Below are 27,654 nucleotides of genomic sequence, written 5' to 3' on the forward strand. Positions count from 1 at the left end.
GGAATTGTGGCTTTCCTCAAAAGAAAACTCCAGCTGTGAAAATGCTGCATTTCTGGCACATATTATTCCCCATTAATCGGGTTCAACAAGCCTTTTCTCTTTGGAATAATGCCTTGTGACTGGATCCTAGCTGTTATGGGATGCAAATGTGATGCAAAGTATTTTTACAAAGTTCGTCAACACATCATTATTGCAATTGTTAAACAATATCTACTATCATACTAAACCCATCAATAAGAGGAATAACAGAGCAGATTTTATCTTTGATGAATATTATTGGCAACCACTATTATTGGTAAAAACTGTTATGTTATGTAAATAATGAACATTTCTATTAGACCAATGTGAATAATTAATTTTGTGTTAAATATCTAGCAGGCACTTATAAAAGATGCAGAGCTCAAGAATTGACGTGCTAGTAAGTTCTGCAACATGCTTTATGTTATTTCAAGCAGTGAAATCTGATAAAATGCAAAATAGAATAACAGATCTTCAGACCGCTGAATTGATGGTAGCATTTTAATAAGTCAATTTTGAAAAATACTGTTAAAATATCTTCCACTACAGAGAAAGTTCAAGGACAACTTATACACTCTAAGCCTAATTTAAGCTCAGGCTAAATAAGACAAAGTGCTCAAATATGCCTTGAAGTACAGACAGTGATATTTGTAGATCATACAAAAAAGTTGGATCCATAAGGTATTCTTTACTTCAGAAGCTGCTTTCTTTAAAAGATTACTCAATGTTTCACACAGAAGGAGCATCGAACAAAAGCCTGTCCAACTTACAGATAGAAACCAGAGGTCAGTATGGCTGTGACCAATTCAAAATGGAACGAAAAGAATGCAAAGCTTTTCAAAGTGCCTCACAATATTCACTTCAAGGACAAAAGCGCTTTCACATTGGCCCTAAGCCTACTTCTGTTGCTATTTTTTTCCACAAAATGAAGTCTCTAAAAACAGCAGGAGAGACAGCCCCTAACAGATAATGACTGCAGCATTTGGGGAAATATTTTTACCAAAGTAACAACAGAAAAGGTCTCCTAGAGAACTGGCAACTATAGAAGCTGTGCCCAGTCTGCAGCCATTTGTTGAAGGAATGCTATACATAATCAGTTTATAGTCTATCCTTGTCCTGGGGAAACCTGAAATGCAGTCGAAGAAAAAATCTCAAGTAGGCAAGGGAAACCATTAAATGTTTTCTTCCAGATCAAACAATAAGTTTGGTTTCCATAGTTGATTTTTTCAATATTATTTAGTGATTGTGATTCCTGAAACTTCTGAGGAAATGAACACAACGAGTGGAGGCTTACAAAAATAAATGATAAAGTTGGTGCCATTCATTTTCAGTATTTACATGAAAATAAAACTTATTATCTACTGTACATATTGTAGCCCATTTCAACATCACAACAGACAAACAGTAGCAAGTTGATTTGTTATTGTAGCAGCTTTCTTTCATTTCTACTTAACTCTTATAGAGTCATAGAGATGTACAGCATGGAAACAGACCCTTCAGTCCAACTCGTCCCTGCCGACCAGATATCCTAAATTAATCTAGTTCCATTTGCCAGCATTTGGCCCCGTATCCCTCTAAACCCTTCCTATTCATATACCCATCTAGATGCCTTTTAAATGTTGTAATTGTACCAGCCTCCACCATTTCCTCTGACAGTTCATTCCATACACATACCCCCCTCTGTGTGAAAAAGTTGCCCCTTAAATCCTTTTTAAACCTTTGCCCTCTAGTTTTGGACTCAGCCACTCTGGGGAAAACACTTTGTCGATTTACCCTACCCATGCCCCTCTTGATTTTATAAACCTCTATAAGGTCACCCCTCAGCCTTCCACACTCCAGGGAAAATAGCCCCAGCCTATTCAGCCTCTCAAAGCTCAAACACTTTGTCAACTTCCTTTTAAATCTTTTCTGAACACTTCCAAGTTTCACAACATCTTTCCTATAGCAGGGAGACCAGAATTGCATGCAGTATTCCAAAAGTGGTCTAACCAATGTCCTGTACAGCTGCAATATGACCTCCCAACTCCTATTCTCAAAGCACTGACCAATAAAAGCAAGCATACCAAATGCCTTTTTCACTATCCTATTTACTTGCAACTCCACTTGCAAGGAACAATGAACTTGCACTCCAAGGTCTCTTTGTTCAGCAACACCCCAATGCTGGAATCCAATTCTTTTGGCATCAGCAGACCCTCTAGTACCCATTGTTTATGCTTTGGCTTTAGCGGTTAGCATCAACAGGTTATTCAAATGATGGGGTATTACAGACAAGACTGATTATCTATAAAGTCATGTTCAGACACTCATTTCAAATAGACAGCCACAAGTGGACAGAAATTGAAGGCAGGAACTCTAGTCAATTGTTTCCTTTCTCTAAGATGGAATGGTGAATCGCAGTACCTATATTGCCAGCATGGCTGGAGGCAACCAAATGCATTTTCATTTGGGATCTTCTAAACTGGCTGATCAGTACCAGGGAAACCATCACTGAAATAGTGTTCTCAGCTTTTTAAACCAATGTTGCAAATGCTTGATAATGACAGGAGATAAATACAATGAAAAACTTATTGCTGATTTATCATTGTCACTCAAGGTCAACTTGCACAACCACTGATGTAAAATCTTATCTATTATGTGTGGAAGCAATTTAGATATGAAACAATAGAAAATATCAAGTGCTATAATTTTAGTTTTATTGAGAAACCGAGCTGAAGGGCATTACCAGGGTTCAAAACCACATTTGTAAATTTCTCAAGTATTCTCTAATCAACTTGTTTACAGAGTTGAGACACATGTCTGGAGTAGATGGGATTTGAATCTGGGCCTTCTGGCTCGGAAGTAGCCCACAGCATAAGCCCTTCCTGAAGAAGGGCTTTGGGTTAATCATGAGCAGGAAGGCTCCTGCTGATTATGACATACTGTCCTCCTTTGGTTAGTTAATCAGTGTTCTTCCGTGTTGAATAACACTTGGAGGAAGCAATAAAAATAGCAGGGGTGCAAAATGTACTGTGGATGAAGGAATTTCAATATCCTGAAGAAGGGCTTATGCCCGAAACGTCGATTCTCCTGCTCCTTGGATGCTGCCTGACCTGCTGCGCTTTTCCAGCAACACATTTTTCAGCTCTGATCTCCAGCATCTGCAGTCCTCACTACCACCTTCACCATCCCTGCATATGTCCTGACACCCAGCAGAGGTGGAGGCACAGTGATATATAGTTAGGAGGGAGATGTCTGGCAGTCCTCAATATTGAGTCTGGATCCCATGAAGTCTGATGACTTTGGGTTAATCATGAGCAGGAAGGCTCCTGCTGATTATGACATACTGTCCTCCTTTGGTTAGTTAATCAGTGTTCTTCCGTGTTGAATAACACTTGGAGGAAGCAATAAAAATAGCAGGGGTGCAAAATGTACTGTGGATGAAGGAATTTCAATATCCACAACCAAGAGTGGCTCGGCAGCAGTTATACTGATCAAACTGGTCGGGTCCTAAAGGATGTGACCAACTCTAAGGCAGGTGATGAAGGAACCAATGAGAGAGAAAAATGTACTTGACCTTATTCTCACTAGGCTGCCAGGTGCAGATGCATCTGTCATTGGCAATGCTGGTAAGAGTGTACTTGTGGGGACGAAGTCCTGCCTTCACCATGAGAATAACCACCATCTTATTGTGTAGGACTGCCATTGTGTTAAATGGGACAGACTTTCAACAGATTTAGCAACTCAAGACTGGGCATCCATGAAGCCATTAACAGCAGCAGAATCATACTCCAACACAATCTGCAACCTCATGGCCCAGCATATCCCCACTCACATTACCATGAATCCAGGGGATCAACCCACGTTCAATGTAGAGTGCAGGAGGGCATGCCACGAGCAGTGACTCTGGATTTACCTTAAAACGAGGTGTCAACCTGGTGAAGCCACCAAACAGGACTACTTGTGTAACAAACAACATAAGCAGCAAGTGATAGACAGAGCTAAGCAATTCCATGATATTGGATCAGATCTAAGCTCTGCAATCCTGCCACATCCTTATGTAAGGTATTGCAAAATGTACTTATAAGATGTACTTATGTAAGGTATGATTTGTCTGGTTAGCGCGCAAAAGAGTACTTTTCACTGCATTCCAATATATGTGACAATAATAAATCGAATCAAATCAAATATCCAGTGGACAATTAAACAACTCACCAGAGAAGGAGGCTTCACAAATATCCCCATCCTCAATGATGGAAGAAACCAGTACTTCAGTGTAAAAGTCACAGCTGAAGCATTCGCAGCAATCTTCAGCTAGAAGTACCAACTCGATGATCCACCTCGGCCTCCTCCAGTGGTCCCAGCATCACAAATTCATTCTTCAACCAATGTGACTCACTCCACAAGATATCAAGAAATGGTTGGAGGCACTGGATACTGCAAAGGCTATGGGCCCTGACAACATTCCAGCAATAGTACTGAAGACTTATGCTCCAGAACTTGCCTCTCCACTAGCCAAGTTGTTCCAGTACAGTTACAACATTGCCATCCACCCAACAATGTGGAAAATTGCCCAGATATGTCCTATTTATAAAAAGCAGGACAAACCTTGCTGATGGTGCAATAGGCTTGATGGATCACATGGTCCATTCCTGCTCTTATGACTGTAATTGTATTTGATTGCACGCAGGTAGTGAGCATCAACTGGGAAATCACTTGCACTACTAGAAATAGGGAAAGACTGAAAACATAGTTATAGGTTCAGGCGTTTGAAGCTCTTGGCTCTTTGCTTCAGTATTACTCACCAGAGCTCTCACTGTTAACAAACAGTCTAAGAAGCCTAAAGCTGAAATGTTGTGTAAAATCTCCTGCACAGAGATTGATGCAGTGTCCAAGGGATACAAGCAACATTCACAATGCATTTGAAGAGAGGAGTTGATGCCAAATGCCAGGTCCCAACCTGTCTGTGACAGGCAGCTGAAAAGTGCAAAGCACAAATATCGACCAAGGTAAACTAAGAAGCATATTGGCACCTGATATATTGCCTTAAGGATTATGTAACATTTCAAGAAAATAACATTCTCCATTAGTAGGTTAAAAATTGAAAATAAAATAAAAGAGGCTGCAAAAAAACAGGATAATAAAGCTTGTGTCACCAAAAAAAGTAAATAACTATGTTGCTAAGAAAAGCATATTGTTTTAAGTTTTGGATGAAATAACTGAAACAAGTTTGTTATAAGTAGACAAATTGTTAATCATAAAGCTAAGAATGAGGTTTCATCCCATTTAGTCAGAACAACAAAACATGGAACAAGTTGTGCTACGAGAAGAACACATCTTTGTGAAAGACACAATTAGGTCACAAGATTAATAGCAGCTTCAAATCTCACAATTCCCATCCTATCCCAGTGGCAGCTCAGAAGGATCGCTCAGTACTTATCACAACTATATTCTTCCACAAATAAAACTTTTGGAATTGCCACTTACTACCCTCCCAACCCCTCTCCCAACCAACAATTTCACAATGCTGATTTTGAAATATTAGGAGAAATAAAATATGTAAAATTTATTTGGTCATCAGGAACAATGCATCAGGAATGAGAATTTAACAGTGCCGGGCAAACATCCATGCCAGACATGAAAAGAGTTTAATAAAATCTTTTTGTGAATTGAAAACTTTGTTCAGAAGATTATTGATCTTCCACTCTACACATGCCTTTCCACCGTTATATGCCTATTCATGATTGTAAAATTTGACATCTGACAAAGTAACATGTCTACAGCAGTCAAAATATTACCTGCCTTATAATAAATGCAAATTTAATCTAGTGAAAAAATATTACAAACAAAAAAATTACACTCTATGCTCCTGAGTTCAGGAGGTCCACACTACCCAAAAAAAGGGATTCAGCTCAAAAACATATGACCCATGCTGAGTAAGGATAGTTTACAGGTCCCAGAGCGCAATCAGATGAAGCCCATATCTGCAACTCAGAGAGAATGGCAATGCTATCTGATCTGTTTTCAGTGTTCTCCTCTTTCTTCTTGAAAAAACCAAGATGTTAAGAATCTCTCTACCCCAGTCTTTATCTGTTTTAAGAGGCTGCTTTTCTAAGGTGTATGTATGGATCATGAAATCCAATCTTATCAGGCAAGTCTGTGCTAGAGACAGGTATGTCCTTAAAAGAGGCCTGTCTTGTGTTTTTTTAGTTAGCAAGCTGATCTGGACATTATTATTTCATTCCTACCTTATAACAAAGCACTCACCTTAAATGTGAAGGAGAAATACTGTTTGTGTACCTTTCCTGTGGCGGGAAGGTGTTACAATAGTCATAAACTGTGGACTACTGATTTTCATCTTCTAATTTTAATATCTGGAACTTTCATCTCCTGAAATAGTTTTGTAAAGGGAAAAAATTACACTAATTTAAGAATAGCAATTACCTGACAAAAATTGGCGAAGTCATGAAACCAACCTGGGATGAATGAAGACAGTGTAAACCAAAATCAAAAAAAATTTGACTGAAACCAGTGCACCCGGTGAGGCATTAAGAAATCCGCATTTCCTATTTTGATTTACAACTTTGAGAATTTTCACATTATTTAAGATGGAAATTGCAAACCTAAAGAAATATAACTTCCTCAGATAGACAACACAAAACAAGTTTGGATTCAAAGGAATGGTTTTTGGCAGAGCCAGCAAGATGGATTCGCGACTGCAGAACTGGAGAAAGTTTCAGTCCTTCAAGAAGGAAAAGTGTCTAATGACAGAACTGATTAAAGACAAGCATTAGAACATAAAGACCTCAGAGGATAAGTGAAATATTCACAACTGCTGATGATACAAGACATCCATTAAATAACTACAGTCCCCTAGGATAAAACATGATGGCTTTTGTTCAGTGTTCTTCAACTTCCCCTGAACCCTAAGGAAAAGTCCACACTACTCTTGTGTAATTCACATCATACATTGGACTGTACTTCCACCACCTCTGCAGCAAGAAAAGAAAGTCAAAAATACCTACTCAAAAATCCTATGAACAGGTGTTCAGCTGCGAGTGTTTTCAGGAAGAACATTAATAGGGTATGCAAGATCAGTGTAAGACAACAAATTATATCACAATCTGTCAGCTATGTATGCTTCCAGTATGTGCGCAGTGCACTATCAATAACACTGTTCCAAACTGGCTTTCTGAAAGAGATGTCTACCTTTTACAGTGTCTGTGGATTCTCAGCACCGACAACAGTAGCATGATGGAGTCATTTTTTCAGTCAAAAACATCATTATTTCTAAAAATAGCTTACAATTCTTCCCTCTCTCCAGTAAGTGTACCTTGCATAGCTTAATAAATGTAAGAAGTCCCAGTAGTGGAGCAGGGAAGTCTTTACTCTGTACTCTATGTACAGAGCACTTTATTTTCTGAATTTTATTTCCTCCTATTTCCTCTCCAAAGCCATGTTGGCTTTTGCATCTATTGCATTATTTAAACCTAAGCATAAAAATTACAATATACAGGTTATTCTGCAATAACATACGTTTCGTTAATGCAAACTCACTATAATCTGATTGATGAATTGGGGACACCATTTCTGAAGTGCAAACTTTTAAAGCATGTATTGGTTATAATGATATAGAGATTCTGGCCCCATTAGTTTAAATAGTGTTGCTATTACGTGATTTTCATATAACACAGGGTTGCACGAGAATGCAACTACCGCATTACAGCAGAACCGACTATTTGAAACAAATATAAAAACTTACATGGATATAAAAAGCTTTCTGCTAATTAGGGTACACTTTGGGTTCTTGTCAGTTGAGTGAATGCACATTAGAGTCGATAGCTTAATACAGGACAAGGCAAAATGTTTGGTTTGTACTTTGAAGTTTGACTCCAGTTGGCTTGATGTCTATCCAAGAGGTTACAGATCAAGGAATCAAATCATCTCTTTCAACTCAAATAATCTACATGACTAACATCATGTTGTTCTTTTAGGGTTAGTGGGATTAATTGATAACTGTGTCTGAGGTGAACATACTGTCTGATTCTGTGAAAGGGGCAAAACTTTGTAGTCTCAGTCTGCAGTCCACTGCCTGGATTTTAGTCATATATTTGACTACCTGCATTCAGTTTGCCAATCTGAAATCAGCAGATAAGCTTGGTTAGGCAGAAGCTCTGTTTCAAAATTGATCATGCAAAAACAGTAGTGGTTAAGGTTCAATGAGCCTTTTGCTAAGCATCAACAGAGAAGTAGTCTTTTGTTGTTTTGATATTGAGAATATGCAATTTGTAATTATGAAATATACTCTGTCCTGAATGTATTTCATCTGTTTAATGTTAAATACAATTATTTGTTGGTCTATAATAGAGTCTAAGACAAGATATTGACAAGATATTCTTACACTTGTTAACGTGATCATTTGTTGATACATGATGTATACTAATAACATAGAACACAGAGTAAAGACTTTCCTGCTTCACTACTGGGTCTTGCTACATTTATTAAACTATTCAAGGTACACTTACTGGAGAAAGGGAAGAAATGTAAGTATTCATAAGTTTACAGCAATTGATATGTTGAAATATAGACCAAAGATGCCATAGAAAAGTCAGTTCAAACATTCCTGACATAACTTAAGGTTTATAAAAAACGGTGTCAATCTGTGCCAGTAAATTTACTCAATCTTCCTGTAGATCTGTGTTTTACTATGTAGACTCTTTGTTTCAGCATGCTGATTGGTTTAGAATTCTCTTTTACCCTCAGTGATTGCTGAAACCAACTTATTTCCTTCCTCAGTTCTGCTATTTGAGGACTGCTTCTTGCTTGGCATGATCTTTCTCACTGTTACTGAGGAATTTTCCAAGGTAGTTTAGCAAATTTAATATTCTGCTTGAATTTGTCTCTTTTGAGACACCTCAGCATCTAGCATTCAACTTGAATATGTCATAACCATTTTACAATCAAGCTGTGTTGCACCCTTGAGTTAAGTCAATTACAGATTTGTCAGTTGGTTCATGTAGAGTATATTGCTCACTGAATCTCTCATGACTTGTGTTTCCTAACAAACCTTGATGGTTCCTGTAGTCTGAACTATCTTCAGTGTAGATAATTATGGAAAACATTTCTATCATACCCATATAGTTAGTACACAGAATCAGTATATCTTGCCATCTTGTTAACACAGATAAGCTAAATGGATTCTGCTAACTGTTTGGACCCTGCCATGAGTCCAATGAACTCTATGAAGTCTTCCATTGGTTATGCTTTGACTGATTGTTCCTTGACCATTTGTGTTTGCCTTTAACTAGTTTGACTTCTTCTACTATTTGGAGAAGATTAAGGTTAAGACATGCACTTCCATTCAAGAGGTAATTGTTGACCATGAACTACATCCAGGTTTCTACCTTAGGTTAGAGAGTGGCATATAGCATACCATTAATTTTCTCTTTGTACATCTCTTTGTACATCTCTTTGTAAATTCTAGACTTATAGAGTCATAGTCAGGGTCATGGAATCATACAGCACTGAAACTGACCATAACCCCAAACATAACCCCAAACTAAACTAGTCCCACCTGCCTGCTCCTGGCCAATATCCCTCCAAACCTTTCTAATTCATGTACTTAGCTAAGTGTCTTTTAAATGTAGTAACTGAGCATACATCTACCACTTCCTCACACAAACCACCCTCATGTAAAACATTTGCCCCTCATTTCTTATTTGAATTTCTCTCCTCTCACCTTAAAAATATACCCTCTTGTTTTGAAATCCCCCATCCCTGGGATAAGATACCTGCCAGTCACCTGATCTATACCCATCATTATTTATAAACCTCTATAAGGTCACCTCTCCATCTCTTAGGCTTCAGTGAAAATGTCTCAGCTTATCTAGCCTTTCTTTATAACTCAAACATTCCATACATGGCAAGATCCTGGTAAATCTCTTCTGAATCCTCTGTGGCTTAATAATATCCTTTTATAACAGAGCAACCAGAAATGGACACAGTACTCCAGAAGAGGCCTCATTAATGTCCTGTACAACCTCAACATGACTTCCCAACTCCTGTACTCAAAGGACTGAGCAATGAAGGCAAGTGTGCTAAATGCCTTTTTAACTACCCTGTCTCTATGTGACCCAAACTTCAAAGAATTCTGTAGCTGAACCCCTAGGTCCCTCCATTCTACAATATTATCCAAGGTCTGACCATTAATTGTATAAGTTCTGCCCTTCTTTGTTGTACCAAAATGCAATGCCTCACATTTATCCAAACTGAACTCCATCTGCCATTTTTCAGCCCATTGACCCATTTGATCAAGATCCCTTTGTAATCTTAGAAAAACTTCTTCCTTATCTACTTTGCCACTAGGTTTGATGTTAACACTTAGATTCATACTTTCTATCCCTTCCTGATATGATATACTTATCATTTCCCATCTTGATACCTCTCTCTTTGCTTTGCCTCTACTCTTTACTGCATCTTCCAAAATTTGATACTTTGCCTCTAGTATTCAAGTTAAGGTTCTCTCTACTTCCCTTATCATGCATTTCGCAAGAACTCAAGTCCCAATATGATTTACATGGAGACTGTCCATTGGTATAGATACCACTTTCGCCCAGTACTGATGCCAGTGTCCCATGAACAGAAAGCCACTTCTCCCACACCAGTCCTTCAGCCATGCATTAATCTCTCTAAATCTTATTTGCCCATGCTAATTCACACATGGCTCAGGTAATAAAGCAAAGACCTTTGAGGATAGGCTTCTTAATTTGGCATCTAGTTCGTCACTGTGACTCTGCAGAAACTCCTTGTTTGTCTTGTCTATCTTGTCGTTATCGACATGGACCATAACAATAGGATTCTCCCCCTCCCATTCCAAATTCGTCTCCATTCCTGAGCAGATGTCCTGAACGCTGCCACTGGGCAAACAACACAGCCATCTAGACTCACACTCTTTGCTGCAAAGAGCAGTATTAATCCTGACACTATACAGTTCCCCACTCCCCATTTAAGTAGCTTGTTGTACCATGGTGGCATGGCCAGTTATCTTATCCACCGTGCAACTCTCAATCTCATCCATAAAAGCTGAAAGCAACTCAAATCTGTTGGACAAGTTAAAAGGTTGAAGCTTTGTGCACCTAAGTCTCCTGACCTGCAGTCACACTCTCCTGTCCATGAACACTAAATCAGATAATTCAATAGTCAGAGGTGTATCTGCCTCCTGATATGAAGAATCCGGATAACATTCCCCCTCCCTGATGTAGTGTCTTTAGTTCAGCCTCCGTCTTATAGAGTCTGCGCTGAAGCTGCTCAAGTGTCAAACCTCTCTCATATGCTGTAACTATGACAGCGCCTGTCTTAACCAGCTTCTTCTCCTGCAGCATGGTAAGAATCAATTCCAGATGGCAGAAAATATTTTAGGCAAAAACAACGGAACACATCCTTCTGTTCCCCCTGCTTAACTTGCTGAAATACATAACCCCAACACTCTATTGTAAACCACATTCAAATTTATAGTCACATTAAGTTGGCTAGCTTTATATGCTTTTGACACATAAGGCCTATCTGACCATATAGACGTTTATAGAATGAGAGGCATGGATAGGGTAAATAGACAAGGTTTTTTCCCTGGTGTGAGGAAATTCAGAACTAGAGAGCATAGATTTAGGGTGCGAGGGGAAAGATTTAAAACAGATCTAAGGGGCAACCTTTTCACACAGTGGGTGGTACGTGTATGAAATGAGCTGCCAGAGGAAGTGGTGGAGGCTAGTACAATAACAACATTTAAAAGGCATCTGGATGGGTACATGAATAAGAAGGGTTGAGAGGGATATGGGCTAAATGCTGGCAAATGGGAGTAGATTAATTAAGGTTATCTGGTCGGCATGGACGAATTGGACCAAAGGGTCTGATTCTGTGCTGTACATCTCTATGACAATATGATTCGCTTAATAAGGACCTGGTTTCAGCTGATTCTGAATTAAGCTGCTCTTTCACTGGAAACATTGAAATTATCCTGCATAATGCTGGAAACTGCAGAATTTAATTTAGTTTAGTTGACATAAAACTAAATTTGATCCTGTACAAAATAAAAAATTTAGATTTTCTTACCAATAATTGCATGCAGTCAGCCTGAGAATAATACCCATCAACCAGCAATGTCCTACACAAATGTTAACTTCCTAGAAATTTCCTAGTGCTCTACACTTAACTCTCTCTTTAAATACATGTCTTCCCGAAGTGTTCTGTGACAGATGTGACCCCATGGCAGATACAGAGACCTCACTGATGGAGCTCTATTTTTAGTTCAAGTATGTACTTTTGGATCAACACTACTAACAGTTTCTAAAACAATATTTGTAACAATTGACCAATGAGAGGAACACTCCAAACTTCCCTATGACAGCTTAAACTTAACTTATATCTCTAACTGTGGTCTTCAGAATATTCTAGGCACAAGACCATTCTGCCAACCAATCAACTTTGCAGCCTTGGCAAACTGTAACTTGCAGTTTAGACTAGAGGCTCTAGAATATCTAATCTTCAGGCCTTGTACAGTCTAATACAATTTAACCTTTACTGTGAAACTAATAAGCCAATGACATGTCTATAATTATGTGTTTATCCCAGTTACATACACATTTGGCTTTAAGCAATTTCTTCATTTCGCTAATTGTTTAGTGGTTATCCAATCAAAAACATCTAGAGGGATCCCAAATTTTAATCTAGTCTGAACGATGTCTGTTGGATCTTAGCTGCGTCCCTGGATCAGAGCAAAGTGGCCTAAATTCATGATTGCAATCCCATGACCCATATAGATTACCAATGGGATCTATCAATGATATAGTTACAAAGTATCTCTCCCTTCATTGAACAGTCCATCAATGACCATCAAATCAAATATAATACTTTGGGACCGTTAAATATTTTGGGAAAATAATGCAGTGTAGTTTAGGGAATTGTATACTCTTAGGGACAGGAGAAGATAATTGATGGAGAAAATGCATGTAGAAAAAAGAAAACAATTTGCCTGACAAAATCGATCTCACATCAGGCCTTCTGCATTAAATTGAATGTTATTCTGAATCGTCATAATATATTGTTGGCTAAATTCCTGCTGTGACATATTGTATAAATTATATAGGAATGCAGTAAACCTCATGATGCACAAAGGTCTAGAAGTGGCTTTCTGAATATTTGCTATTAAGTCAAGATGAGGAAGTAATGCAACAGTAATAGAATTTTTCTGTTTTAGTGGGCAGCTAATTAAATTTGGTCCTCTATTGTGCAGCCAATCCATTTCAATCCATTCCCCAATGTGGAGACGCAACACATCGAATTTTGCCTACAACTGTCCTCGCTGCTTCTTGAACCCCAGCATTGCACCTTGATGATACCCACTGTGTTCCTTTACATTCCTTCTTGGAGGCTATGAGAGGGCTCACATTCAGTGACACCCATCATCCCCCATAGCCTTCCATGCTTCCCTACCTTGTTCTGAATTCTGCCCATTCAAATTAAGTTTCTTCTATTACTGTCCTTATCCCTATCACTGCAAATGCCTTTGCTACCCCCTCCAGCCTTGAGTCCCCAACTTCCCCAAATTTAATATATCTGAAGTACACCATTATAATTTCAACAAAAATAATTAATTTCAAGCCTGAGATTTTTCAAAACTTGTTTATACACATGCTGAAAAATGCTAGTGCTGAAGCGTAAATTGCACATGTCAAGGAGCCTACAGATAAGCATTGAGCCAAATGCCTTTCCTCAACCCACCATTAAGCTACGACCTTGGAAGAACACAGTATTGCACTGGTGAAATAAACATTGTTCCATTTCGCACTTCAGTATCTTATAGTTTGATGCCCAACATTTTTGAGATAACACAAAAGCAAAATACCCCAGAAGCTGGAAATCTAAAATAAGTACAAGAAAAGCGAAAAAAACGCAGCAGATCACGCAGCAATTGTGGGGAGAAATAAAGTTGATGTATCAGGTCTGACGATAGATCATCAACCTGAAACACTAACTTTGTTTTTAGAATAGAATCTTTACAGTGCGGAAACAGGCCCTTCGGCCCAACAAGTCCACACCAACCCTCCAAAGAGTATCCCACCCAAGCCCATTTTCGTATCCTATTACTCTATATTTACCCCTGACTAATGCACCAACCTACAATCCCTGAGCACTGTGAGCAATTTATTATGGCTAATTCACCAATTGGTGGAGTAGCAGAAAGCATAAGGGACTCTCAAAGAATACAGGAGGATATGGATAGATTGGAGAGTTGGGTGGAAAGTGGCAGATGGAGTTCATTCCAGACAAATGTGAGGTGATGCATTTAGGCAAGTCTAATTCTAGAGCAAATTATATAATGAATGGAAGAGCCTTGGGAAAAGTTGAAGGACAGAGAGATCTGGGAGTGCAGGTCCATTGTACCCGGAAGATTGCTGCACAGGTGGATAGAGTGGTCAAGAAGTCATATGGTATGATTGCCTTCATTGGATGGGGTACTGAGTATAAGAGCTGGCAAGTCATGTTAAAATTGTACAAGACATTGGTTCAGCCGCATTTAGAATACTGTGTACAGTTCTGGTTGCCCCATTACCAAAAGGATGTGGACGCTTTGGAGAGGGTGCAGAGAAGGTTTACGAGGATGTTGTCTAGAAGGTGCTAGCTATGAAGAGAGGTTGAGTAGGTTAGGTTTGTTTTCATTAGAAAAAAGGAGATTGAGGGGGGACCTGATTGAGGTTTACAAAATCATGAAGGGTATAGACAGGGTGGATAGAGATAAGCTTTTTCCCAGGGTGAAGGATTCAATAATGAGAGGTCTTGCTTTCAAGGTGAGAGGTGAAAAGTTTAAGGGGGATACACGCAGCAGGTACTTCACACAGAGAGTGGTAGGTACCTGGAATGGGTTGCCAGCAGAGATGGTAGAGGCAGGCACGGCAGATTCATTTAAGATGCGTCTGGACAGATACATGAGGTGGGGAGCAGAGGGATGCAGATGCTTAGGAATTGGGTGAAAGGTTTGGACAATGGAATTGGATCGGCTCAGGCTTGGAGGGCTGAATGGCCTGTTCCTGGGCTGTAAATTTTCTTTATTCTTTTTGTCTCAGTGCCATTGTTCACACACAGTCCTGGGGTTTCAAAATGGTCAGTCTTCTGCTTGGGTGTCTCATGGTCAGGGGATCTGTTAAGCCATGTCTTAGGGCTGTTCACCAAAATTAATCAGAGGTCAGCAGTTAATACAGTCGTGATGGTCAGTCTGTAGATCCTTTATGAGAATTCAAGGAGGGAGTCTTAGGGTTGGTGGGCGGAGCAATGACAATAAAAGTTGTGGACTCAAGGCTGGATGGGGTAGCAGGGGCATTTACAATGGTAGGGATAAGGACAGTAATAGAAAAAACTCAACTTGAATGGGCAGAATTCAGAACAAGAAAGGGGAGCATAGTAGGCTATGATGGATGATGGGTGTCACTGAAAGTGAGCCCTGTCATTGCCTCCAAGCAGGAATGTAAAGGAACACAGTGGGTATCATCAAGGTGCAATGCTGGGGTTCAAGAAGCAGCGAGGACAATTGGAGATGAAGTTCGATGTGTTGCGTCTCCACATTGGGGAATGGATTGAAATGGGTTGTTGTAGTAGAATGGGAAAATACGGGACATCCTCATGTGTGTTTTTTTCGGTTGGGGGAGGTGGTTTACCTGGTGATTAGATTCTGTCTAGTGCTGACAGGGTTCAGAGTGATCTGTGTGCCAGCAATAACTTTCACTTCTCCAGATGCAAAGTGCCCCTAGAAAATGGCTGGAACAATGCTCGGTGTGAGCAGAATTAATTGTCAGTTTATTGGCCATAAGTGTGGGATCTACACTTGCTGGATGCCATGTAACTGTACTGATAAAAAAACATGAATCAACTATTTGCAAAGTGCAACTACACTGGATTTGCAATCATTGCACTGCTTATTTCATATGCATTCAAACTGCTAATCAAGTGGTCCAAGGAGATTTGCCATTGGTGTATGCAAAGTGAACATGGGCATCTCAATTATGTTGAAGTTAGCGACAATGTTGGTACACTTGCTGAAAGAAACCACAATTTATGACACATCCAAGAGCCACACAAGTTCAAGGCCTCATCTACCTCGCATGTCTAACAATTGTGCAGAATGCAGTGTGACGTTCAGCATTTGATGTGGGTGTAGGGTTAGATGGGTGGTGTTGTGCTACAGGTGTTCCTGCTGATATTGGGTGGTGCCTCAATAGGGCAATAGGCAGACTGCACAGGAAATAGAAATTTGAGGAAACACTTAGTAGAACCCTAATCATCAGCTAATAGAAATAAAATAACAGCACTAAATGCATTGAAAATTCCCATACTGCAATATCAATGCTATCTGAAATACTGGCCCAATAGCTTTAGACTCATTAAACCCAAAACTCTGAGGAAAGTGATAGATTATTAACCAGATTGGCATAGTTTTAAACATAAAAAACTAAAAATGCTAGTTTCACAACCACAAGTCACTGGATTTATTTTATTCCTTTAATTTTCAATTGTAGTGCAGTGATTTATTACAGGAGGGAAAATGACCTAACATCTTACTGACTTGTTAAGAGTTGTGACCTTAGCATTACAATCCTTTAATGCATGAAGTCAATTTAAAAGTAGTCTCAAGTTAGGAAGCGTGCCAGGCATGAATCAAATAGTTATGTTGATCCATTCCATTTTTTTTCATTTACATTTTTAAATAATACTTCAAGTTGTCTAGTTGTGTTGATTAGCATTAACAGTGGTAGCAGCAAGAAATTATACAACTATAAAATAGATAGAAACAGAATTCATGTTGATTGAGGTAAAGGACAGACAGGAGGGTATTGACTGTACTATTCGGGATGCACTATAGACGAACGAATTGTAGAAAGGAGATGGAAGGGAAAATATGCAGACATACATATAAAATGATTGATTGATTGATTGTTGTCACATGTACTGAGATACAGTGAAAAGTGTTGTTTTGTGTGCTCAAGAGGCAGGTTGTATCACACGAAGTGTACCGGGTAGGAGAACAGAATACAGAAGCTAGTGTTACAGCACATAGAAGATACATAGAGATTAGAATTAATACTTGACAGTCCATTCAAAAGTCTGATAACAGCGGGGAAGAAGCTGTTCTTGAATCTGTCTGTAAGCATATTCAAACTCTTATATCTTCTGCCTGTTGAAGAGGGTGGAAGAGGATATAACCATGGTGGGAGGGGTCTGTGATTCTGTTGATTGCTTTCCTGAGGTGGCAGGAAGTATGAATGGAACGCTTGTTTGCGTGATGGAATGGGTTGTGTTCACGACTTTCTGTAGTTTCTTGCAGTCTTGGGAAGAGCAGCAGCCATACCAAACTGTAATGCATCCAGATGGAATGCTTTCTATGGCATACCTATAAAAACTGGTAATCATCTTTGTGGACATACTTAATTTCCTTAGCCTCCTGAAGAAGTAGAGACATGGTGCTTTCTTGACCATTGCATTAATGGGGTGGACCAGGATAAACTGTTGGTGATCCTCACTCCCAGGAACTTTACAATCTTGGCCATCTCCATCTCAGCACTATTGATGCAGACAGTGGCATGAAAAACACACTTTTAAACTAACTTCAAACAAACCAACAAGAAATTGGTGTGAAAAGGAGAAGAGAATTGAGATTGTCTTTAGTGTTCAACACTCCTTTTGAATCCTACTTTTAAGAAACCCAAAAATAGCTCTTCACCTTGACTCACTAGTGAGCCTATCAGCAGCATGTACAGAGGAGATCTAGCTTGTGATTGGAGGAATGTCTCCTCACCATTTCTTTCTATTCTACTTACAGGTGTAACTTTCTCTCATAGGTTGTCCCATGATTGAATTTTCCCAGGCAATGTGGGGCCATTTAGGGTGTATCTACGTCATGACCCATGTATTTCAGCATTGGTAGCTTGTTTGTAACTTCAGATCCAAAGCAATGTGATTGACTTTCTGCTTTCTGAAATGGTCCCAAAAGCTATTGAGTCCATGGGCAATGAGTGATGGACAACAAATGCTGACCTTATCAGTGAATCCCACACTCCATGAAATAAATCTATAAAAATCATGTTGCCACTGTCTGTTTATCCTCCTCTCCTTCAGTACCTGAGCAGAACTAGTACTAATTGGCTCATTAGATACAATACAATAAAAAACTGATGAAAACAAGCATAACCTCTGATTATATCCCAAATTTCAGTTCCCAGCTGTTTTTTAGAAATTAGCACTATTGTGCAATAAACAGTTTGTGTGCCTCTGTAACCAATTGAGAAACACTTCAACTTGCAGTATCGCAAGTGCGATCTCTGGAAATTGCAGTGCAGCATCATTGTCTCAGCATTGGCTGTTATTTGGACTGTAAATCCAAATTATGGATTATTCCAGCCCCAGCACTCACCTGCAGTTGAAACAGGAAATAAGAAAGTGAGCTTGGAGAAGAAAAGGTACAGGCAGTTTGGTAAAGACCGGGGTGAAGTGTATGTGGGCCATAAGCTTTGACAAATTCTGTGTGAAATATGGTTTTAAATTTGTTTCAGGTTTTCCCTGGAGTTCAAGATTTTTAAGGTGCAACAGGAGGTACTGCAAGTAGAAAGTTAAATTTTTCTTTTCTATTTTAAAATATACTTCTTTTAAAAAGTGATGTCATTTTGCATTATAGGAACTTAGCAATGTTTTTGGAACTTCTAGCTTTCACACTGGTTCCTATGCAGAAACCATGCTCCATGTGAGGTTGTTTCACATAAAGTCACAATTTTCAGGAACCCAACCACAACTTTAAGTGAGGACTTATTATACTACATATTTTTAGCAACAGGGAGTCAAACATCGCCTCCTCTCATCTTGCAACATAACTTAAACATTCTTTTTATTTCTTATCTACGACATCATAATGACTGAATAGCTCAACTGCTGAATTTACTTCCAGATATCTTGGGCTTTCCCTGCCTATCAAATTTAATTATCTCTCCATCAGCCCAAAAATAAATCAAAATCTCTGACAATCTTCCACTGCATCTCACAATCCATTTTATTACAAAGATTTGTGGATTCAATATACCATGCCTCCTCACTTCTTTCCAATAATCAGTACCCACTGCCTCCTCTCCTTCAGCAAATCCCTTACCACCTTTAGATTTTATTTTGAGCTTTTTAAATATCTAATCTACTGCAAGCTAGGTTGAATTACATGTATATTATATCTTAAGGTTTTCCAACATCCATTTGAAACCTTTAGAAAGGAAGTTCACTTAAAATGAGCCTCAAGTGCTGGTAAGATAACCTGAGTTAATATTGTAAAGCTACACTAAACAACTGTGTGAAGTTAAACCATTTACACTGCTAACACCTCTAGTTCCTGTTTGCACATTGTGGTGTTATTACCTACGTCAAGACATGCAGGTGTTCTTGTATCAGCACCACTTCACAGAGTGGTACAGAATTCATGAAATTCACAGTTTGAAATGAAGATGAGATATGACAAGAGGATGAATATGTTAGTGCAGATGAGATAAGGAAGAAACTTGGTTGGAGAATGCATTAGTATGCACAAGACATATCAGCAGAGTGAACTGGTATTTTCATTAATCTTAGGTAGGAAAATACCCAAATCGTTTCTACAATTGCCTCCTTTATCAAAGCTTCAGTGACCCTTTTACAAACAAGGCACTGCAAGCAACACCACACTAGAATGTTTGCTGAAGATAAAAGATTTGGTTTGATAAAAACGTCTTTTAAGTGCAACCTTCTGTAAAGCTCCTGACTGCACATATCCTGGAATATCACAAAAAGTACTGAAGGTACACAATATTCCAATCAGTATCTGAAACTGATGCAGGCGATGAGAGTGGGCATTGCCTTACTGCTGTTGGAGCTCACATCGGTCATGACACGAGACCTGCCCTAACCAGTGTATATTTTCAAGACTTGTACAAAGTCAATGTGGAATAATATTAATTTTACCAATTTTCTTTATCTGGTGTGATTTATTTCTTATTATCTGCACTCCTATAAAACAGGGATACTTTTATTTGGTTTTTCTTAATTAGACAGGAGGCACGTGTTTTTACCCAAGTTTGAAACAGACACAGAGGTGAATATTTCAGATGTGACCTTGCATCTGGACTTCTGAAAGATTAATTTATCTTTCCCTTTTAGACAAACAAACTATGCCTTACCATTAAGTTATACTGTCTGCCTTTAAACCTACATGAACTGAATCATGTAGGAAGTTATTTTTTCACACAATGAGCAGGTAGTAGCTAGGGTGGTGTCAAACATGTGTAAAAGACATGAAAAGGTAATTTAGGACGTTTGATACTTATTTCAGCCTTTATCAAAATACAGAGAACTAAATTTAATAATCAAACACCAAAAACTGAGAGACAACATTTTTAATTAATGACTTAGTGGCTAATTGTGAATCTGAAAGGTGACCTGATTGGAGCTTGCAGTGCGGCTGGGCCTTTGGAAGAAAGCTTATCAGACTTTGTATGATCGAGGGAAGTTTTGAAAGTTGCGAAAGTGCTACAATTGACAGGACAGGCAGAGGTGAGAAAACTGAAGAGTTTTTTTTTATTTGAGGTGACATAGGGGGTTTGTTGAAAAAAATAATTGAGGCACCACATCTGGGCGCAGAAGTGAAAGTGCATGCCTGCTGATGCCAGAAAAGCTTGAAGACAGTGAAGTGGCAGCCGTTACAGAGGGTTCTTGTTTTGGTGAGAAAAGGCTGCAGGCAGCATGAAAATTGTCCCACTCAAAATGCAGAGTGCCTTCCTGCAAGAACACAGGACATTTTAAAATTACTTTTTGCAGCAAAAAGAATGAAACTCAAACACAGGAAAAACTCACCAGGTCATTTAAGAGATCAAAGAGCTTAAAAGCAATGAAATTTTTGGGTGAAATAAAATAATCCAAGGGAAAAAAAACTAGTACAGGAAGACAGAAAACATTAATGAAGAAGTGGAGTCTTATACTTTTTGACATCAAGATATTTTCACACGACGTCCAAAAGATAAAACTCAGAAAGCAGATGAGAAATATGTGCAAATTCATAATTTTATCCTAAAGGGTGGCCTCACGTTCTCAATTATCCCATTCTCATACAATACCATGAGTAGCAAAGGCATCTTAATGTCATAGATGACATCTTAATCCACAACAAAAGACCAGACTTGTAGCTCAGGTTGAGGTTCTGAATGTAAGTTTGCTTGCTGAGCTGTAAGATTTGATTTCAGATGCTTCGTCACCATACTAGGTAACATCATCAGTGAGCCTCTGGTGAAGCGCTGGTGTTATGTCCCACTTTCTATTTATGTGTTTAGGTTTCCTTGGGTTGGTGATGTCATCCGGAGGCTTACTGATAATGTTACCTAGTATGGTGATGAAACGTCCAAAAACGAACTTTCCAGCTCAGTGAGCAAACCTACATCCAAAAGACCAGTCATTTCAAGAGTCCTTAAACATTCTTCAATAGGTACATCAATGGCACTTGGGAATTACAAAGTATCATACCCTGTGTGGTGGCCAGGAATTTCACAAGCATTGGAGGAGATGATCTTGAATTGTAATATCTGCGCTAAGCTATACGATATCAAGAACAAGAACACCATTTATGATTTCTTATTTCCATCTGAGTGCTGGGAACACCATGACTGTTTGAACTTAAAGGAAGAATATTTATCATTGTTGACCATTACTTAAGAAGGTTTGAGGTTAAATATATGCATGAACTTAGATTGAAAGTTGTTATCACCTTACTCAAGGAAACTTTTGCAATGTCTGGTATCCCTGATATAGTTGTTTCTAATAATGGCCCATAGTTTGCTAATGAATGTTTCAAACAGTTGTGGAGTTTATGCGTCTATAGATAACACCAGCTCGCCTACAAACACACACGAAAGAACAGAGTGGCTGAGAAGATTGTGAAAACAATTAAAGCTGACCTCAAGATAAATGAGGACTTTGATTTATCATTACTGAGTTTAATGCCACACCATTGTAACACAGTCTCCCCTCCCCCCCAGACAAGCTTCTGACGAGCAGACCACTACACAGTCACAGGTCTCCCAAATATAGTGATACCTAGAGTTACAAACAAATATAGATTGGAAATTTACGAAAGGAAGGTACAGTAAGCCAAAGTAAGCCAAAGCCATAACCAACATAGAGAGTTTGTGCTTTACCAGAGCTCCAAACAGGAAAGTAGGTATGAATCCAGGATCAGAATCAAAATGGCACAACCCTAGAGAAAACTCAGTAACTGACATCATATCGCGTGGAGACAGAAAATAGTGCTGTCAGTAAGAAATCTCAGGATCTTTGATTATCATGAAAAAGAGACCCCCAGGGAATGGATCAGCTACCCTGAAATCCAGGAGGTCAACTTCAAAATGAAGATGACATTCTCTGATGATTCAAACAGTGTTTCAGAGTACACACAAAAACTTCAAGAAAGATATTGCCAGGGTTGGAGGGTTTGAGTTATAGGAAGAGCTTGAATAGGCTGAGATTTTTCCCCCTGGAGCTTCAGAGACTGAGGGATGACCTTATAAAAGTTTTTAAAGTCCTGAGGGGCATGGATAGGATGAACAGTCAAGGTCTTTTCCCCAGGGTAGGCAAGTCCAAAACTAGAGGGCATAGGTTTAAGTTGGCATGGGAAAGATCTAAAAGGGAACGAAGGGGCAACTTTTTCATTCAGTGGATGGTGTGTGTATGTAATAAGTGGTGGAGGTAGGTACAATTATAAAATTTAAAAAGCATCTGGATGGATATATGAATAGGAAGGATTTAGAGAGAGATGGGCCAAATGCTGGCAACTGGGACTAAATTAATTTAGGATACTGGTCGCTATGGATGAGTGAAACCAAAGGGTCTGTTACTGTACCATATATCTCAATGACTCTAGATCCTGAATCACCACCACCACAAAAACAGAAAGCAAGATCAAGCAGATTAATGAAACCACCACAGTGCTCACATCTGAGAGCCAGAGATGAGATAAAGACGAGGGGAGGTGGGTGATAGATACTCACAAATGTAAGTAGTCACTCCACATTAGAAGCAAATTTACAGATTACATGATACCAGACTCTGGAGAAAGATGATGCCATGAGCACTCTTGTGCTAAACTTAAGTGTGTAAATAATTAGCAGCATGTTAAATGAAAGAGTAATCTTACCAACAGCCCAGACTCAGCTGTCTCTCCAGTTCCCTACCCATGAGTATTTTCTAAAATGCCCCAGCATGGTATTAGAACCCCTGCCTTCCCTCTGCTGAAGACGTGTGCCTGGCTGCAGCTCTTCTCAGACTGCATGGATTAGTTGGCGTGGTAATTGGACACACTGAGGAGCACACATGAGACAGAGAGTGTGATAGACAGTATGTTCAGAGTGTAGGAGTCTCCAATTGCTATTCCCCTCTCAAACAAGTATACCATTTTGGATACTGATGGGGATGAATAGCCTCTCAGGGGAAAATAACAGCAGCAGCAGTCAGGTCTTTGGCACCACAACTGGCTTTGCTGTAAAGCAGTGTTTGTCAAAGTCCAAATAAGCAATTGTGACAGGGGAGTCTCTGGTCTAGGCTTTCTATGGCCGAGAGTGAGATTCCAGGATTGTGCCAAGCTGGTGCCAGGGTCAAAAATGTCTTGGACCAACTGCAGCAATTTCTCAAAGGCGAGTGGGAGCAGCCAGAGCTCATTGTACACATTGGAACAAACAGCAAAGGGATGAGGTCCTGCAGAGTGAACATAGGTAGCAGGAAAACAAGCAGGACCTCAATAGTAGTAATCTCTGGATTATTCCTGGTGCCATGTGCTAGTGAAAGTAGGAATAGGAGGATAGGGCAGATGAATGTGTGGCTGAGGAGCTGGTCCTGGGGGCAGGAATTCAGAATTTTGGATCATTGGGATCTGTTCTGGGGCAGAGGTGACCTGTACAAGAGGAACCTGAACTGGATGGGAGCAATATCTTGGTGGGGAGATTTGCTAGAACTACTTGGGATGGTTTAAACTAATCTGGAAGGAGGTGGGAATGGTTGGGGAACCTAAACAGTAGTGAGACAAAAGAAAAGATTGAGGCTATTATTGAAGTTAAAGGGAGCAAGTTAAAGAGACAAGAATAAGGCAGGGAATAAGGAAAGACTGATGAATTAAACTGCAATTGTTTCAATGCAAGAGGCCCAACAGATAAGGCAGATGAACTCAGAGCATGGATGAGTGCACGGGACTGGGATGTCATTGTTATTACAGAAACATAGCTGAAGGAGTGAAAAAACTGGCAGCTCAGTGTTCCAGAGTACAGATTCTATAGGAAGGATAGAATGGGAAGCAAGAGAGGAGGGGGAGTGGTGTTTTTCATTAGGGAAAACATTATGCAGTACTTAGGGAGGTTATTCCTCAGGGATCGTCCAGTGAGGCTATATGGGTAGAACTACGAAATAAGAAGGGGGTGATCACTTTGATGCGATTGTATATAAGCCCTCCAATAGTCAGCAGGAAATCGGGGAGCAAATATGTAGGGAGATTGCAGATTGTTGTTCGAATAACAGAGTTGTAAAGGTAGAGGATTTTAACTTTCCAAACATAGATTGGGACTGCATTGCATTAAAGGCTTGGATTGGGAGGAATTTGTTAAGTGTATTCAGGAAACTGTTCTTAATCAATATGTAGTTCGCTCTAGTACAGAAGGGGCAAAACCCAATCTCCTCTTGGGAAATAAGGCAGGCCAGGTGACGGAGGTGTTAGTTAGGGAGCACTTTGGGACCATTGACCATATTATTTTAGTTTTGAAATAGTAATGAAAAAGGATAGGTCTGGTCCTTAAGTTAAAGTTCTAAATTGGGCAAGGCAAATTTTGATGGTATTAGACAGGAACATTTAAAAGTTAACTGGGCGAGGCTGTTCACAGAAAAATGGGATGTTTACAAAAGTGAGATGAGAGTTCAGGGCCTGCATGTTCCTATTGGGTGATGGGCAAGGCTGGCAGGAGTAGGGATTACTAAATGATTCAAGATATTGAGGGTCTGGTCAAGAAAAAGGAGGCATATGTCAGATATAGGCCACTGGGATCAAGTGAATCCCTTGAGGAGTACAGGAGGTGTAGCAGTAAACTTAAGAGGGAAATCAGAAGAGCAAAAAAGAGACACAAGATAGTTTTGGCAGATAAGGTAAAGGAGAATCCAGAAATATTCTGCAAATATATTAAGGGCAAAAGAGTCAGTATGGAGAAAATAGAGCCTCTGAAAGATCCACAAGGTCATCAATTTATGAAAACAAAGAAGATGGGTGAGATACGAAACAAATATTTCTTGTCAATATTTACTGTGGAGAAAGACATAGAAGTGAGGGAACTCAAGAAAGTAAACAATGATGTCTTGAAAAGAGTCCACATTACAGAAAAGGAAGTGCATAAAAGGATAAATCCCTGAGACCTGATCATTGTTGGAAGCTACGGAAGAAATTGCAGGATGCCTCTATTATCGAAAACCAGGGATGAGGTGCTGGAAGACTGGAGGGTAGCTAGTGGCATTATTTAAGAAAGGCTGCAAGGAAAAGCCAGGAAACTATGGATTGGTGAGCCTCACATCAGTGATGGGTAAGTTATTCAGAAGGTTCAGAGAGTCAGGACCTACATGTATTTGGAAAGACAAGGCCCGATTAGGGTTAGCCTTGTGTGTGGGAAATTGTGTCTGACAAATTTGATTGAGTTGCTTGAAGAGGTGACCAAGAAGGCAGTGCGGTAGACCATGTCTGCATGAATTTTAGCAAGAACGTTGACATGATTCTGCCTGGTAGACTGGTTAATAAGGTTAGATCACATGGGATCCAGGGAGAGCTAGGCAACTGGATACAAAATTAGCTCGATGGTTGGAGACAGAAGGTGGTGGTTGAGTGTTGTTTTCCCAGAAAAGGGATTTTTTTTGTATTGATTTGGACCCCTTAGAAGAGCTACTGGGGACTTTAATTTATATCCTATACTATCCCTGTCCCAGATGGAGTCAGTGTGATGGAGTTTTATTTTTAATTAAACTAGAGGGTGTAGGTATAAGGTGAGAAGGCTAAGATTTAAACAAGACCTGAGAGGCAATGTTTTTACACAGAGTGGTGCATTTATGAAATGAGCTGCCAGAGGAAATTGTAGAGGCAGCATGGTTACAAAATTTAAAATATTTGGACAGGTACATAAATAGGAAAGGTTTAGTAGGACATCGGCCACATGCAGGCAAATGGGACTAGTTCAGTTTAGGAAACCTAATCAGCATGGACAAGTTGGATTGAAGGGACTGTTTCCAACTTGTGTATCTCTATGACTCTGACTCTATGGTTTTTAGTTTAGCTTGGGATTATGGTTGACAGGGACTGGTTGGGAACAAAGGGTCTGTTTCTGTGCTGTACAACTATATGACTTTATGAATCTACTCATCCACATTGAACAATATTTGCAAAAGAAATTTGGCATCATTAGTACTTGGACGGGGGACTTCAATCAACAAGAATGTTTTACATAATTATTTCTGAAGCTGGTCTAGTTCTAAAGGAGATATACTGGGCCTGTAACAGATGGTAAGACATTTGTCAAGAGGACTGGCCTTTAAATTCTGCTCTTCACCCACATCTCGTGAACGAATAAGAAGAATATTAGTAATCAGGTGCTGTGCAACATCAGGACTGGTGTTTATTTTGTAGGCTTAGGTACTTAAATCAAGGTCACATATTTAAGCCGGGCTGCAGGAATGATTTGATCAGTGTTTGGTGTGAGAGACAGTTTGGAGTTTGATCAGGTTAGTGAGTGAGTCAGTCTGCAATCAGACACATTCAGTAACTCACCAAGACCGAGTATTGGAATTTTCAACCCATTCACTAGCTCCACACTCGGAATGCTAGGCCCCGCAAACGTATCCATCCCCAGATTTACACTTGATAAATAATAGTTCATTCACTCTCTGCCCAGCAGGAATCCGCCTCTTGAGAGACAATGTCGTAAAAACGTCGTAAAAACAGGCAGACGGAAAATGGCATGCCGTAAATCGGAGTGTTGTTGCCATGGCGATGGCGGCCTGCCGCCGTGTGGAAGACATTGGCACGGACAGTTACGGTTAACGGTGTTTGTGTAGTTGTAGCCTACGGAGAATGTTGTATTTGATCGGCCTGGGCCTGGGGGACGCCCGGGACATAACAGTGAAAGGTTTGGAGATTGTGAGGAGTTGCAGCCGGGTCTACCTGGAGGCCTACACCTCCCTCCTGACTGTCGGCAAGGAAGTGCTGGTAGGTTTGTCCAGTACAGCCAGCAAATCCACATCATTCCTCACGCACTACTTCCACTGAGCTAAATGCAGTGTTCACATGGTGTACTGTGAGCAAGTGATCCCAACATAAGACGATTAAAACACACTGACGAGTTATCTTTCACTGCACGTATTTCCATAAAGGGCCAACGATGATGGGAATTGTACTTTGCACCATCTCTGCATTCATCACAGGGTTCCGTCTGGGAGAATGCTAACCATAAAATATACATTGTTCACGTTAGTAAAGGAACATTTTATTTAAAAAAAGTATTCACGTTAAGAAAGGCCACATGAATGCCACATTGTTGCTTTTAC

The 27,654-nt window shown here is 39.7% G+C and overlaps 2 protein-coding genes across 6 annotated transcripts in view; one reads left to right on the forward strand and one right to left on the reverse strand.

Moving 5' to 3' along the window:
- LOC122554520 (putative oxidoreductase ZK1290.5) overlaps positions 1 to 27,015 on the reverse strand; it is a 111,442-nt gene extending 84,427 nt beyond the window's left edge. For all 5 annotated transcript variants that reach the window (XR_015758175.1, XM_043699664.2, XM_043699668.2 and 2 more), the window contains exon 1: positions 26,879 to 27,015. Coding sequence is in view for 4 of the 5 variants with exons in the window: in XM_043699664.2 (XP_043555599.1) it covers positions 26,879 to 26,987 (109 nt within the window). In the remaining variant the exon portion in view is untranslated. The remainder of the gene's footprint in view (positions 1 to 26,878) is intronic.
- An 89-nt stretch (positions 27,016 to 27,104) lies between these two features.
- The window catches only part of dph5 (diphthamide biosynthesis 5), a 74,802-nt gene continuing 74,252 nt past the window's right edge, over positions 27,105 to 27,654 (forward strand). Inside the window, exon 1 of the mRNA XM_043699670.2 lies at positions 27,105 to 27,316. Coding sequence (XP_043555605.1) covers positions 27,182 to 27,316 — 135 coding nt within the window. The 5' untranslated portion in view covers positions 27,105 to 27,181. The remainder of the gene's footprint in view (positions 27,317 to 27,654) is intronic.

This window comes from Chiloscyllium plagiosum, unplaced genomic scaffold (genome assembly GCF_037043375.1).
Source record: "Chiloscyllium plagiosum isolate Xiang-an unplaced genomic scaffold, Cpla_swu_hap1 HiC_scaffold_9, whole genome shotgun sequence".
NCBI lineage: Eukaryota > Metazoa > Chordata > Chondrichthyes > Orectolobiformes > Hemiscylliidae > Chiloscyllium > Chiloscyllium plagiosum.